Below are 15,655 nucleotides of genomic sequence, written 5' to 3'. Positions count from 1 at the left end.
TCTCCAAGTTTATTAACATTTTCTTATAATTTGTTGCAGTTCTCCTCTCTCCAAATTTGGTGGTGTTTGCAAATTTAAAAGTTATGTTTCTGATCCAAAGTCTAACTTGTTAATATAAATTTGGGACAAAAGTGGTCCCAGCACTGATCTTTGTGGGACTCCACTTCCCAAATTGCTTCTCTAAATAGTTATCACTTACCCCCATCTCTCCTTTTTAGCTTGCAGCCAACTATCCATTTTGCTGAAAAGATGCATTAACTGGATATTTTTAGGATTGGCTGTATGCAGGTGGTGGTGGTGCATCCCATTTTCATTTGTGTGAATGATTTTGAAATGGGCACAAGGGAAATTATATCAGGCTATTCTGGTTAAAGAGGAGTGGAAGGAAATATACCCTAAGTGATTAAACTCCTAACAAAGTGGAGGTATAAAGATATCCAGGGGTGCAAGATGCATTGGCCCCTAAAGATGGAAATGGACATAAAAAGGTAACTGAGATTCTGGGTTTTATATACAAGAGCATTAAATATAAAAATAAGGTTAAAGAGTGGGGAGAGAGAAATGCAGGCCAAGTTTTTGAAAAAAAGCAATCAACACAAAGTTCTGGTGCACAGCACTATTCATATCCTACCAATTATATAAAACACCCATTTACCGTTCATTTTTTCTTTCTATCCCTTGGCCGTCCCTCTGTTCATGTAGCTATATTTACTTAGAATAAAACAAACTAAATTGAGAAAATCAAGGAAAGTATTGAAGTAGGGAAAAATTAGAATTTGGTTTGAATTGTTGCCATTTGTTAGGTTTATTTCAATATGATTTGCTTGGCTGGAGGGAGGATGCTTCCCCAACAACAAAGAAAATTAAAGGTCAAGCCAATTTTCTTGTTCACTTACTATATAACAGGCCTTAGAGTTGTATTTACATGGGAAATTTTTCTCCCAACCTTTGAGTTAGTCAACATAAGGAATCTGGGACATTTTTGGGTGGAGGAACATATGTGTAATAAAGTTGCCTTAATACCAAGAGGGTGGATGCTGGGAGGCCGAAGTGAGTGCCAAAATTCTGTTTTCAACAGGTAACCTTGAAAATGAAGCATAGGTGGAAGCTCCGGTGTAGAAACCAATCAATAGCAAGTATGAGCTTTAATTTTGTTTTTGAAGTTCTTGCATTTGACAAGTAGTGAATTGGTGAATGAGAACCACCCTCTGAGTGACCAGCATAAGACAATTTATCCATGTGCAGTCATGTAGACCAATTTAGTTTTACTGCTCCTTAATATGGAATACTACGTGTTCGTATGTGATGGACAACTTGATATAATAATTGGGGAATGACAAGACTTCATTGAATGAGTTAATTTGATGAGACCTCAGACCTGTGACTTGGTTAGCTGCTATTTGCTTTATTGCTTGTGCTGCATGTTGAGTTGTGTTTTGAGGTGTGCTTGAATTTCTGGGACTGAAAGTGCCAGATAGAGGATCACCATGTTATTTAAATGTTGATTAAAAATAGTCTGATTTTCTTTTCTTTTTTTGAAAACAGAAAACTGTGGACTATATGACTACAATGTCTTTGCCTTCCACGCTGGTTAAATGCCTCTACTTATTCTTCGATCTTCCACATGTGCCTGATGTCCCTGGGGGAGCTCAGTCAGATTTACCACTTAGTGAACGACGGGCACTTTTGCAGAAAGTGTTTGTACAGGTGAAATACTGTTATGTTTGAACCTATTTATCCTGAGATTCCTTAATGAATTTTCTAATGTGATGGTTTCACCCATAGCCAGCTTTCTATTGGCAGTGTTCACTATTCAGTAAGAGGGCACTCAGAGCATCTCCTCCACGCTGTGTGAACTCAATGTTATTACAGTTATGCAGCTCTTCCTTGAGGCTTTTCCCTACCTGGTTGATGATGTGTAACTACAAAGCTGAAAAGAGAAATCTTTTTATTTAGAGCTTCATCTCACTGAGGAGGCTTCAGGCCAATCCACATCCAACAACCTACTCTGAAAATTCTGCTCACATTTTGCCAGCTGTAACAAATTCCACCACTGCAGCTGAGACAACATCCCAAAACAATCAACTTTCTAAATAAAACAACCTGCAACATTCTTTAGGAGATAGGCAAATTTACTTTTTTTTTAAATGTTAATGGATCTTTTAAAGAATTGAAGGATCTGGATCTTTGCCAAAAACTAATCAGTTATACAGGGCATTGGTGAGACCACATCTGGGGTACTGTGTACAATATTGGTCTCCTTATTTAAGGAAGGATGTAAATGTACCAGAAGCAGTTCAGAGAAGGTTTGCTAGATTAATAACCTGCAATGGGCAAGTTATCTTAATAAGGAAAGGCTGTACAAACTAGGCTTGTATCTGCTGGAGTTTAGAAGAGTTAGGAAACTTGATTGAAACATATAAGGTCCTGAGGGGACTTGACAGGGCGAATGTGGAAAGGATATTTCCTCTTGTGGGAGAACCTAGAACTAGGGGTCACTGTTTCAAAATAAGCGGTCACCCATTTAGGACAGAGATGAGGAAATTTGTTTTCTCTGAGGGTTGAGAGAGTGTGGAATTCTCTTCCTCAAAAGGTCGTTGAGGCAGAGCCTCTGAATATCTTTAAGGCAGAAGTAGTTAAATTCTTGATAAGCAAAGGGTAAAAGGTTATTGGGGGTAGGCTGGAATATGTGGTTAAAATCAGATCAGCCATGATCTTATTGAATGGCAGAGCAGGCTTGAGGGGCCGAGTGGCCTACTCCTCCTCATTCGTATGTATATGTTCGTATGTTCTTCCTTGGGCCATACCCTATCTGCTGTCCATTAGTTTTTGAGGTATATTGTTTACAGACAGACTAACAATCAGTGGCAGAGGTAATTATTAAACTGATCTGAGTTGAACAGTGATCCTTAATTAGTGGTTGTACTACAAGAACAACTTATGTTTATATAACACCTTCAATGTAATGACACATTCCAGGATGCTTCACAGAAGCATGGTAAAGCACAAGGGAATATTAGATACAATTTTTAAGATGGCAGTGTTTCCACCTTACCACCAGAGAAGTCAACGGGGAATGTCTCCCCATCAATTAGGGCTGCCCCACAGCTATTTAAAGCTCTGAGGAGTGTAAATTGGCTGGAGGCAAGACTTCTGCCTCTCACTTGGGAGGAAGCCCCACCTCACAGAGCTGCTGAGCAATCTGATTGTCTGGCCACAAGCAGTCCCATGAATCAAAGTGCCGGAACCCTAGTATACAGGGAAGGCTGGGGTATAATGACAGGGTGATGAGGCTGGAGGTTGGGGACGAGATTTGAAGGGCAGGCAGGATGAGAGCACCAAAGGGCCCCCATCTTTGGGGAGCGGATTCCAGAGGAAGCAAAATTGAGGCTGGGGTGGGAAACACCCCTTGAGTGGCTATTAGTTGGCCATCCTAGGCCTCGCCCCCATATCCCTATAAAATTATGGACAGGCTGGAGGTGGGTGGGAGGGCGACAGGAAGGCTAGTGGCTAATTTTACCGCCCTCCCTGGCCTCCCGCAAACCTGCCCACAGTGGCCTGTTAAATTCTGTCCCTTAGGTCAGATGATCAGAAGCCTGGTCAAAGAGGCTGGTTTTAAAATGTGTCTTAAAGGAGTGGTGAAGGTGTGTAAGGAGGAAATTCCAGAGCATGGGGCCTAGGTAACTGAAGCCACCAATGATGGAGCAGTTATAATTGGAAATGCACAAGATGCCAGAATTAGAGAAACACAGATATCTCACAGGATTTTGGGGTCGGAAGCGATTACAGAGATATGGAGTGACAAGACCATGGAGGAATTTGAAAACAATGATGAGAACCTTAAAATCAAGACATCGCTTGACTGGGAGCCAGTGTAGTTCAAGTGCAGGGGTAGTAGGGGAATGGGACTTTGTGCGAGTTAAGACAGAGGTAACAGAGTTTTGGATGGCCTCAAGTTAAAGTAGGGTAGAATGTGCGAGACCAGCCAGAACTGCATTGGAATAGTTGAGTCTAGAGGTAACAAGAGTATCAATGAGGGTTTCAGCAGCAGTTGAGCTGGGATGGGGAGAAATCGAGCGATGTTACAGAGGTGGAAATAGACAGTCTTAGTGATGACACGAATATGAAGTCGAAGCTCATCTTGTGATCAAATGTGACGCCAGTTATTGTGATGCCACATAATTTGCTGATTAAAAATGTATTTTAATGTCAAATACATTCATTTCTTATGCCCTTCCATTTCTGACAGTGTTATAACGAGGCTAAATGGATTGACATAAAGATACAAAAATATCATAATTGTGTTGGTTCTGGTACCCCAAAAACTTCTTACAACTCTCCATTGTTTTAGTTTTTAATATATAAATGATCTTCTCTCCATTTAAAATTTTGTAAGATATATAAAAACACCTATTTGTGAAACCAACATAGTTGCCAGCCAAGCGTTCAGAAAATATTGCAAAAGTGTGTCTGGAACGAGCAGGATCTTTGTTTAATTAACTTTGAGACAGATGAAATTTTTATACCATTAGTTTGGTCTAGAAGTGGAAGTGCCAATATCTAATCTGCCACCCACACCCCCTCCGCCACCCTCCCCCTCCCCACACAACCCCCCAAGCTCCAACCTGTGATTTTTAATGCTTCAGAACACTATCCTCAGCAAGCTAAATCATGCATTAAGAGATATGTGATTCATCCCCATATGGATTGGTTCCCAATGCCAGGTGCCATCCTTTCCCTTCTGTGGTTAAAATTAAAGGAAAAGTTATGTCAGGTGAGCCTTGCATGCCTCATTTATAAACAGCTCAGAGTGGCATTGGTGGAATGTTGCAAACATGTTCTTGACTCGGGTGTGTAGATTGAGAGCCGGAGAATTGAAGAAAAAAAATAATTCTTATCCTTCAAAAATGACAAACAAGTATATATCTTAAAGACAGCCGGTTCATGCTTTCAGGGAAAATATACTTTCTATAAATTTAACATAAAAATTACAATATAGTTTATATGGATTTTGAATTGAAATTTAGATGCAACTATTTTACTTGGGAAAACTTTGAAGAATTTGGATTCATCAATGTGTGGTCATATGATTCTGCCTAGATGGTGATCTTTTGAACTTATGAATATTACATTTGATTTAGCTTCTCCCATGCAAAATAATTCAAAAACAGTACTTTTTCATTTAATTTTTGCATTGAGAGTATACTGCCAAATATTGGATCTATTTATAACTTGAGATCTCCAGGGAGCAGTCATGGCAGAAATTAGGTACTGCTGGCTAGATTTATTTTGAAATCTTTTTAAATCAATTTGTTCCTGTTTTAGTCAAGTCTGTAGTTTCAACACTGCTGCACCACTGGGCTATTTTCAATCTTATGTCCAAAATGAATGCTGCTCTCATAGAAACAATTAGCAAATTGTGTTTTATTTACAATTGTAGTACTTTCTTGATAAAGCAGTAATTCAAAAATAATACCATTATTGTGAATGATATTTGTTGACCGTAGGATTACTCAGTTTTTTGCAAGCATTCATAAACCAGTTGTTCCGAAAAATTAACATAGTTGTCCGAAGGCTGATAAGTTCACTAACATTATATAAAGTAAATATGGTCAGTGGGTTTGGCGTTTTAGTTCATAAATCTTGTTTTATTTTTAGATCTTGGTGAAACTCTGCAAATATGTGTCACCAGCAGAAGAGCTAGCCCAGAAAGATGATCTCCAACTTCTGTTCAGCGCCATAACCTCCTGGTGTCCACCCCATAATATCCTCTGGAGAAAGAGTGCAGGAGAGGTATTGATGACCATATCTCGGCATGGGCTCAGTCTCAATGTTGTCAAGTACATTCATGGTAGGTACCTGTAGCTTCCTTCCATCACCATTATCCTTTGCATTTGTTTTTGTACTGACAGCAGAGTGTTGACTGTCAAACAATCTTAAAATGTTCAGCACAGAAGAAGGCCATTCAATCAAGCCAGTGCCACCTCCATATCGGCTATCTACACTAATTGCATTTCGCTGCTTTTTTTTCACTGACCTTTAATATTTTTCTTGAAGTTTTAACTTATTTTTTAAATATCATAATTTACTTTGTTTCAGTTACCACTTATAAGTAATGCTTTCTACATGTGGATGACCCTTGCATATGAAAAGCCTTTTAACTTCTTCCTTTATGCTCCTAATACTAATTCTCCTTGTTCCTGATTACACTTACTCTTAGATCCCCTCTTTGCTCCAATACATATTGAATGTTTAACTACTTAACATATAAGACTGTTTTTATACCAGTCTTGACAAACATTAGGCACTGAATTAGCGATTTGTCTTCAAATATTACTGGCTACATTTATCATCAGATCTCCTTGAAATCATAGGATGCTACAACACTGAAAGAAGTAATTTGGCCTATCATCTCTATAGAAAGAGCTGTCTAATTAGTCCAACTCCCCTGACATTTCCTTATAGCCTAGCATTTTTTCCCCCATTAAATATTTATCCAATTCCCTTTTGAAAGTTATTATCAAATTTGTTTCCACCACCCTGTCAGTCAGTGCAGTTGAGATCATAATTCACTACATAAAAAGAAATTCTCAACTTGGCTCTGGTTGTTTTGCTAGTTATCTTTAATCTTGCTCATGATAGTGTAAACAGTTTCTCCTTATTTACTCTATCAAAACGCTTCAAGATTATGAATACCTTTACTAAATCTCCTCTTGACTTTCTTTGCTCTAAGGAGAACAAATTCAGTTTCTCTCTCTCCACATAATTGAAGACTTTGCATCGCTGGTGCCATTCTAGTAAATTTCCTCTGCACTCTAAGGCTTAGCATCCCTTCCTAAAGTGTGGTGAGCAGAATTGGCCAATTTACTCCAGTTATGTCCTAACTAGTGACATATAAAGGCTCAGTATAACTTCCTTGCTTTGCTACTTGATGCTTCAATTTATAAAGTCAAGGATTCCATATACCATTATAACATTGGGAATAGTAGCATAGTGATTATGTTCCTGGATTAGTAATCTAGAAGCCTGGATGAAGGATCCAGAGACATGAGTTCAATTTCCACCATGGCAGGCGGGGAACTTAAACTTGAATAAAAAGCTGGCATCAGTGATGGTAACCACATAACTACTGGATTCCTGTAAAAAAAAAATCCATCTAGTTCACTGATGTCCTTTTGGAAAGGAAGCCTTGCTCGGTCTGGCCTATGTGACTCCAGATCCTCAGCAACGTATTTGACTCTTAACGCACTGAAGTGGCCTGACAAGCCACTCGGGTGTTAAGGCAGGTCACCATCACCTTCTTGAGGGCAGTTAGGGATGGGCTATGAATTCTAGCCTTGCCACTGATACTCTCATTCTGTGATGGAAGTAAAAAAAAGTACAGCCTTCTCAACTTTGCCTAACATTTTCAAAGACTTGTGTACTTACAACCCCAGGTCTCTCTGCTGCAGAATTGTAGAATAGTTTGTTTTTCTGAAAAATATACTTTATTCATAAAATATCTGAAAGAACATTACAAAACATTTCTAAATCGCCATCACAAAAGGTGCAATCAGATTCAACTTTTACACATGGATCACGAGGTGCTTCAGTACAATCAATGAATATTACAATCATTTCAATATGGTCGTTACAGACAGACAGTGCAATGGTATTGGAGTTATCAACATACATCATGTTGCACTCTGAGGTGCTTCAATACAATTATAATACAATTAGTATTCAATGCATACATTTATTGTGAGCCATACAGCCCAAGGGGTCTATACCTTTCCAGAGTTGTAGGATAGTTGCAGCTCAGGAGGCTTCCAATTAGCCTATCATTTCCATGCTGGCTCATGATAAGAGCAAATTAGCTGGCCCCACTCCACAGCCCTGTCCTAGTAACCATATCTGTCCATGTAACTGAAGTCCCTCATTCCTGGAAACATGCTCCTAAATCTTTTCTCCACCCTCTCAAAACCTTTCACATCCTTCCTATTTTTTACATTGACAGAAACTGTTGATGCAGATACTGAATGCTCATCCTTTTTGCATGCTAATGAGCTCATATCAGCATTAATCGCTGCAGTGTCACAGCCACAGATTATCCAGAATCACAGTGCAGAAGAGGCCCTTCGGCTCATCGAGTCTGCACCGACACGTGAGAAACACTTGACCTACCTACCTAATCCCATTTACCAGCACTTGGCCCATAGCCTTGAATGTTATGACGTGCCAAGTGCTCATCCAGGCACTTTTTAAAGGATGTGAGGCAACCCACCTCCACCACCCTCCCAGGCAGCGCATTCCAGACCGACACCACCTTCTGGGTAAAAAAAATTTTCCTCACATCTCCCCTAAACCTCCTGCCCCTCACCTTGAACTTGTGTCCCCTTGTGACTGACCCTTCAACTAAGAGGAACAGCTGCTCCCTATCCACCCTGTCCATGCCCCTCATAATCTTGTACACCTCGATCAGGTCGCCCCTCAGTCTTCTCTACTCCAACGAAAACAACCCAAGCCTATCCAGCCTCTCTTCATAACTTAAATGTTTCATCCCAGGCAACATCCTGGTGAATCTCCTCTGCACCCCCTCCAGTGCAACACATCCTTCCTATAATGTGGCGACCAGAACTGCACACAGTACTCCAGCTGTGGACTCACCAAGGTTCTATACAAGTCCAACATGACCTCCCTACTTTTGTAACCTATGACATAATCTACAGTTCATCATTTGGACAATTTGCATCAAAGTTATTATGAATTACCCAATAGTGGATGCATTTTGCACTTCATGAAGAGTAAGTAAGTGAGTGCTGAAAATATGTAAAAATCTTCCATTTAACTTCAGCAATAGTTTAGTATGAGTTATACCTTAAATGAAGGCATTTTTGCTAAACAATATCGCTAATGTTTGATAAGCAATTTAGTAATCCACGTGCCCTTGTCATAACTAGATGTCAAAGATATTTTTGTAACCCTAACTTATTTTTAAATTGGAAAATATTACAGAATTGAATTTGTAATGGAAGGTGGTGACTAATTTTATTGATCTTTCTACAAAGAAGTATATCTCATCTTGTTGAAATTGATTTTATTCTTTGCAGTAAAGTATGACTGAAAACATATTTTACAAAAAACCTCTAGTGGGGGAAAATACCTATGTCTATTGGGTTACAAACAACGCTGGTGGTAACTTTTAAATACAGCCCCTTTAAATACTTGCTTTTAGATCAGTTGCCTAGCTTAAAAGATTTTGAGATTGCCTGCATTAAATAACAGGTCCAGATAATGGCAACCTATTTTTTAATTCTAAGAGTTATATTTTAATTTGAATTAGATTAATGCTGCTTGAAGAGTCTGCATGAAGTTTAAAAACAATTGTTCAGACCTGCATGCTTTTCTCCTGAAAGCTCCGAGAAAAGAATTTATAGAGGGAATGTACAATAGCAACTTTCCAAGCTGTTTATACTGATCTTTTTTATAGATAAAGAATGTGTTGCCACTTGCATTCAGAACATGCAACAATCAGAAGATCTTTTACCCCTGGAAATTGTTGAAATGTTTGCTGGGCTGTCCTGCTTCCTTAAAGACTCCAGTGATATATCGCAGGTTCTCTTAGATGATTTTAGGTCCTGCCAAGGTTACCAATTCCTCTGTGATCTTCTGCTCAGGTAAGTTCATGGCATAATTATTGTTTTTTGTCCACGCATTGTCATTAGTTTTGGTAGCACCATAGTTTTAAGAATACTACATCTGGTTAACTGTGTAATTGTGTACTGTGATCACTGTTTCTATTTTAAGCTATATGAGCATAAATGCCATTAAGTTTTAACAGGTACGCCCAGCTTTGTTTTTTGCGCTAGAGAGTAAAATATTTTGAACCAAAACTCAATTGTAAAGAATTCTGGGAGAGTAGGTATGGTGGATTTGAGAGAAGCAGTGGTTTATGTAGTACAAGGGTGTTTGGGCAGAGCAAGAGTTAATGTGGGACTGGAAATATTACAGCCCACGGTATGATGTAGAGAGTCACATGATAGACTATGTGTAGAGCCTGGAAGGAGACAGCACCCATGCAGGGCTGTACCTAGGAGATGTATATAGTTATGGGTCACCAATAAATGGTTTATATTTAACTATACAAGCCTCCACACCTCAGTGAGAGACCAAACAACCTTACAACGTGGTGGCAGTGAAGGATGGACCCCAAAATCCCAGCGAAGGAGCACAGTATCTCAAAGCATGAAGAACTGAAGAAACTGAAGCCTGACCTGAGTGGAGTGCCTAAATTGAAGACAGTTGGAGATCGCCTAAAAAATAAGCTGCATTGCAGATGTGGAGGCTGAAGGACTCTTCCAAGGCAAGTGGAGGTCCATTGCCAGACCTGACTGAACAGAGTCAAGGGACCTAGCCAGATGAAAAAAGGCTGAGCAAAATTCAGAAAAGGAAAAAAGGCTGAAAAGTTGAAGAATCCAATATTACCATCCTGATTTGGAAATATATCGCTGTTCCTTCACTGTTGCTGGGTTAAAATCCTGGAACCCCCTTCCTAACAGCACTGTGGGTGTACTTACAACACATGGACTGCAGCAGTTCAAGGTGGTAGCTCACCACCACCTTCTCAAGGGCAACTAGGGATGGACAATAAATGCTGGCCCAGCCAGCGAAGCCCACATCCCGTGAATGACTAAAAAAAAGGTAGCTGGCCTAAACGACTTGTTTTGACGTTTGCTGGAGGACCGATTAGTTTGAATTGGCAGATGGAGTTTAACGTGGATAAGTATGAGGTTATCCATTTTGGTCAGAAGAATAAAAAGGCAATTCCATGGTAATGCTAAATCTAACTGAATTGTGATCACTGTCCCCGATATGGTCGCCAACTGTCACTTCACCCACTTGCCCTTCTTCGTTCCCCAAGACTAGGTCTAGAATTGCATCTCCTCTCGTTGGGTTTGTCACTAATTGGTTGAAAAAGTTTTCCTGGACACACTGCATGAATCTTTCTCCCTCAGTGCCCCTTATATTGTTTGAATCCCAGTTGATATTAGGATAGTTGAAGTCTCCTACTATTATTGCCCTCTTGTTCTTAGAAGCAGAAATTTGCCTACATATTTGTTCTTCTATCTCCCTTTCACTATTTGGGGGTCTGTAGTATACTCCCAGTAGTGTGACTGCCCCTTTTTTATTTCTAAGCTCAATCCATAAAGCCTCGTTTGTTGACCCATTTAGTATATCATCCCTTCTCACAATTGGAATTGATTCTTTAACCATTAGTGCTACCCCCCTCTTTTTTTATCTCCTACTCTATCGTGTCTGAAGACCCTATAACCAGGGATATTAAGCTGCCAGTTTTGTCCTTCCTTTAGCCAGGTCTCCGTTATAGCAATGACATCCTGCTGCCATGTGTCTACCTGTGCTCTTAACTCATCTACCTTGTTTGTAATACTCTTTGCATTGAAGTATAAACAGTTTAACCCTGTCAATTTCCCTTGCTGGACACTTTTTAAACTTTGCTTCTCCTGTAACTCCATGTCTATCACAACGTCCCTAGCTAATGTTCTGCCTCCATTTTTCTGATCTGAATCTGACCTATCTGATCCTACTCCTGGGATCCCATCCTCCGCCACACTAGTTTAAATACTCCCCAACAGAACTAGCCCTCAATGAATATTTTGAGTTGGTCTTCACAATGGAAAAGGACTATGCAGGCATAGACATCAAGGTCGAGGACTGTGAAATATTAGAGAAAATTAGCATAGAGAGGAGGTACAAGCGGGTTTACCAGCCTTAAAAGTGAATAAATCTGCAGGTCGAGGAGAGATGTATCCCAGGCTGTTGAGAGAGGCAAGGGAAGTGATATCAGGGGCCCTAGCAGTAATTTTCAAATCCACAGGTGAGGTGCCAGAGGACTGCTAATGTTGTCCCATTATTAAAAAAGGGAGGGAGGGATAGACCAGGAAATTATAGGCCAGTCAGTCTAACCTCGGTGGTGGGGAAGTTACTAGAAAGAATTCTGAGGGACAGAATATATCTGCACTTGGAGAGACGCAGATTAATCAGGAATAGTCAGCATGGATTTGTTAAGGGAAGGTCGTGTTTGACAAATTTGATTGAATTTTTTGAGGACGTAACCAGGAGTGTTGATGAGGATAATGCATTGGTTTACATGGACTTTAGCAAGGCTTTTGATAAGGTCCCTCGTGGAAGACTGGTCAAGAAAGCAAGAGCCCATGGGATCCAAGGCAAAGCGGCAAGTTGGATCCAAAATTGGCTGAAAGGCAGGAAGCAGCGGGTGATGGTAGAGGTAGGAAGGATGTGATTGCACTGGAGAGGGTGCAGAGGAGATTTAGCAGGATGCTGCCTAGGCTGGAGGGTCTGAGCTATAAGGAAAGATTGGATAGGCTGGGGTTGTTTTCCTTGGAGCAGCGAAGTTTGAGAGGGACCTGATAGAGATGTACAAGATTATGAGGGGCATAGATAGGGTGGATAGGAAGGCACTTTTTCCATTAGTAGAGGAGTCAATAACCAGGGGGCATAGATTTAAGGTAAGAGGTAGAAGGCTAAGAGGGGAATTGAGGAGAAATTTTTTTCACCCAGAGGGTGGTGGGAGTCTGAAACTCAGCCTGAAAGGGTCATTGAGTCAGAAACTCTTGTAATATTTAAGAAGTATTTAAATATTCACTTGCGTTGCTATAGCCTCCAGTGCTATGGGCCAAGTGCTGGAAAATGGGATTAGTGTAGTCAGATCTTTGTTGACCGGCGTGGACACGATGGGCTGAATGGCCCCCTTCTGTGCTGTAAATGTCTTGAGTAATCTTAAGGCAAGGTATAGATGAATTCACAGCCACGTTTGGTGAAGTATTAAAAGTCTTTGACCAGTATTTTAAACTCCATGTTGTGGAGAACGCAGGCTTTAAAAAAAGGTCTAGAACACCCCCAATAAAGCATCAAAGAGGGTGAGGAGATCCCAGGCTGAGGGAGGCAGGGGACCCTAGACAGTGGGAGACAATACCTAAGCAACCGCAAGATGGTTGTAGACCATATCAGCGCAAAGAAGTGCACAAGCCGAAGAGTTTTGTAAAGGAGAATGAATCAGCTGAGAAGCAGTAGAAGGACTTTAAAATGTCTTTTTGAAAATGCCGACACATGACCCAAACTGCAACAGCAGGTAGCAGTGTGCAGCGAATAACTGGCTATGAATGAAGGAAAGCTATCTGAGGTAACCCAAAAGAAACAAAACTTGCAAAAAGATAATGAAGCTGTTGCACAGGAAAATGTTATATCAAAGCTGAGTTGGAAGAACTCAATCAGAAATAAGGCCAAGTACAGCAGCAGGTGGAAAATGTACTCAAAGAAGTCGCTGCCTTGAAAGACTCTTTTTGAAGAATGAATACGTAGCCCTGGAAAAACATGAGGAGCTAAGAAAGATGTTGAATACTACTTCAGCAAAAGCTGCATTGGGAGTAACAGTAGTGACAAAGCAATGCACTGAAGTGTTTTTTTTATTATTTTCAAATATAGTTTCTGTAAACCTTTATCTCAGCAAGGCCTCTGAGCAGGGCTTTACCACACTATATTCCTAAAGTGTATAGACCTGTTTTAATAAATCCTGTTAAAGGTTATCATATGGTGATCTACTTCTCCCTTTCCGATTTTGTGTTTCTGCTACATGATGGGAGTGACATTTCTTTACTTATGGCCGGTGATGTGGAATTTGGCATTTAATTAATGAATATTCATATTAACTCCTAACTAATGATTAATTTATATACAGCTTTGATTTTTAATGCCTCCACTCATGCATTTCATGGGCATCTTTAAAATCTGATGGTCTTGCTACCAGATTTATGAGAAGCTGAAGGACTGTATAGCAGAGTGTTGGGATGAAAGTCTCTGCTGCTGATCTATTCTATTAGACCACATTCATTATTTAAACAGCATCAATCACTGAATAGTCAATTAATAAAAAGGGGTCTTACCAATTTTAAAAAAAATTATGTTAAGTTGGGCAGCAGCTGTGGTGGCCCCAGCAGCGGTCCAGAAGTTGGAAGGGGAGTGTGCAACCCCAATTTAGCTATCTCCAGGAGCCCTGACCCAATTCTATACCTAAAACGCAACTGCCTGGTGTCAGGGCTGCTGTCCCTTTCAGGGTGAACACCCTGCCTGCCCGATCAGCAGCCCTCCCTCCATCCTCGGAGCCTGCAAGAAGGTCCCCAAGTTTCACTGGGTGGTCTCTCCACATGGTGGAGCACCACCCCACCCTCGCTGCTGGTGGAATGCCAGTGACAGCAGGAAGAGGCCCTTTAGTTGCTCTTAATTGGCTTCACTTGCCCTCTGGACAGTAAGGAATTCCTCCACATTCCTACCACATAAGAGATTTCCATGGTGTCAGGAAGGTGACAGGTAGCCCCACCCTGTTTCCCAAACCGCTCCCCCCCGCAACCACCTGCTTCTCTGAACCCTCCCCCTACTTCCTACCCCACTCCATTAAATTCTGCCCTGAATTTCTGACTGTGATCCTGTCCTGAATAAGTTTTTTAATCTCTGCTATTTGCATTATGGAAGCTCTGAATCTGCCCTCAAACAGGTAGGTAGAGCCTGTTTAGGTTGACCTTGCACAGCTATTACGTGGGCATATATATCTTCAGAGCTGATTGCCGCCGTGCACCCCCCCCACCGCAACCTCCCACGGAGATAATGCATGACATGGAAGAACCAAAATGTGAAGGCTAAGTTTGTCTGAACGCTATGAAATGGCATACTAAAGTTCATCCTCCCTACCTCAGCAATTGTAATTCCCATTAAAAATAACATTGTTTTTGGCAAAGACCATTGCTCATCTAATCTTCCCAAATGCCCCTTTGAGTTTCATACTTAATTTTAGAACTAATAACCCATGGCCTTTCTTACTAGCCAAAGATCATCCAGACCGTGATTTTTTTTCCCATTACTTCTTCTGGAAATCTATTTCACATTTCTACCATCCTCCCCTTATGACTGGATTAGCTTCAAATTATGTCCTCTAGTCCTTAAAGCTTGCCAAACAGAAGAACTTTCTTGTATTGTATTTTGCCTTACTTTATAAGATCCCTATCAAGTTCTTCCTCTTCTTGAGAATAAAGCCCAAGGAGAGCGAGCCTAGCATCAAAAACCAGCCCTCTTAAGTACAGCAAACAGTTGCATAGCTCTCCTTTGAATTTGCTTCTGTAATACTTAATCTTTTATGTAATATTGAGATAAAATGGTGTCATACTTTGCTTTATTTATAATGCTCCTGTGAAGTGCCTTGGAACGTTTCGTTGCATTAAAGGTCCTATATAAATTTAAGTAGTTGTTGTTGTAATAGGAAATATTGAGGGCTGTTTTCATTTCCCAACCATCAACTTTTTCAACTTGAGGGGGTTGGTAGTATAAAGAAAATCATGAAAAAAAAACTGTTTCTGCCCAATACAGTTGTACAGTTTTCAAGTGGGCCTCAGTTTAGGCATTTAGACTTCCTGCCGTATGTGGCTGAGGTCCTCATTATTCCATGTCAGGGTTCCTATGATGTCTCTGGGACCCCAATGCCATTTTCACGATTACCAGCAAGACTTTTGCTCAGTAGTATGGGCAGTACTAATAGGAAATGGCTTGGTGCGGTGTAAGTTTAAAGCATAGTTGGAAGCACATCTGA

The 15,655-nt window shown here is 40.5% G+C and overlaps 1 protein-coding gene across 1 annotated transcript in view; it reads left to right on the top strand.

Annotated features, from left to right (window-relative positions):
• Positions 1 to 15,655, top strand: part of wdfy3 (WD repeat and FYVE domain containing 3) — a 405,362-nt gene that overhangs the window by 117,050 nt on the left and 272,657 nt on the right. The window contains exons 5-7 of the mRNA XM_078543892.1: positions 1,546 to 1,707; positions 5,659 to 5,851; positions 9,470 to 9,656. Of these exons, the coding sequence (XP_078400018.1) occupies positions 1,546 to 1,707; positions 5,659 to 5,851; positions 9,470 to 9,656 (542 nt within the window). The remainder of the gene's footprint in view (positions 1 to 1,545; positions 1,708 to 5,658; positions 5,852 to 9,469; positions 9,657 to 15,655) is intronic.

This window comes from Cetorhinus maximus, chromosome 1 (assembly GCF_964194155.1).
Source record: "Cetorhinus maximus chromosome 1, sCetMax3.hap1.1, whole genome shotgun sequence".
NCBI lineage: Eukaryota > Metazoa > Chordata > Chondrichthyes > Lamniformes > Cetorhinidae > Cetorhinus > Cetorhinus maximus.
The sequence above is the reverse complement of the archived record's forward strand: the minus strand, read 5'-3'. Positions and strand labels throughout refer to the sequence as shown.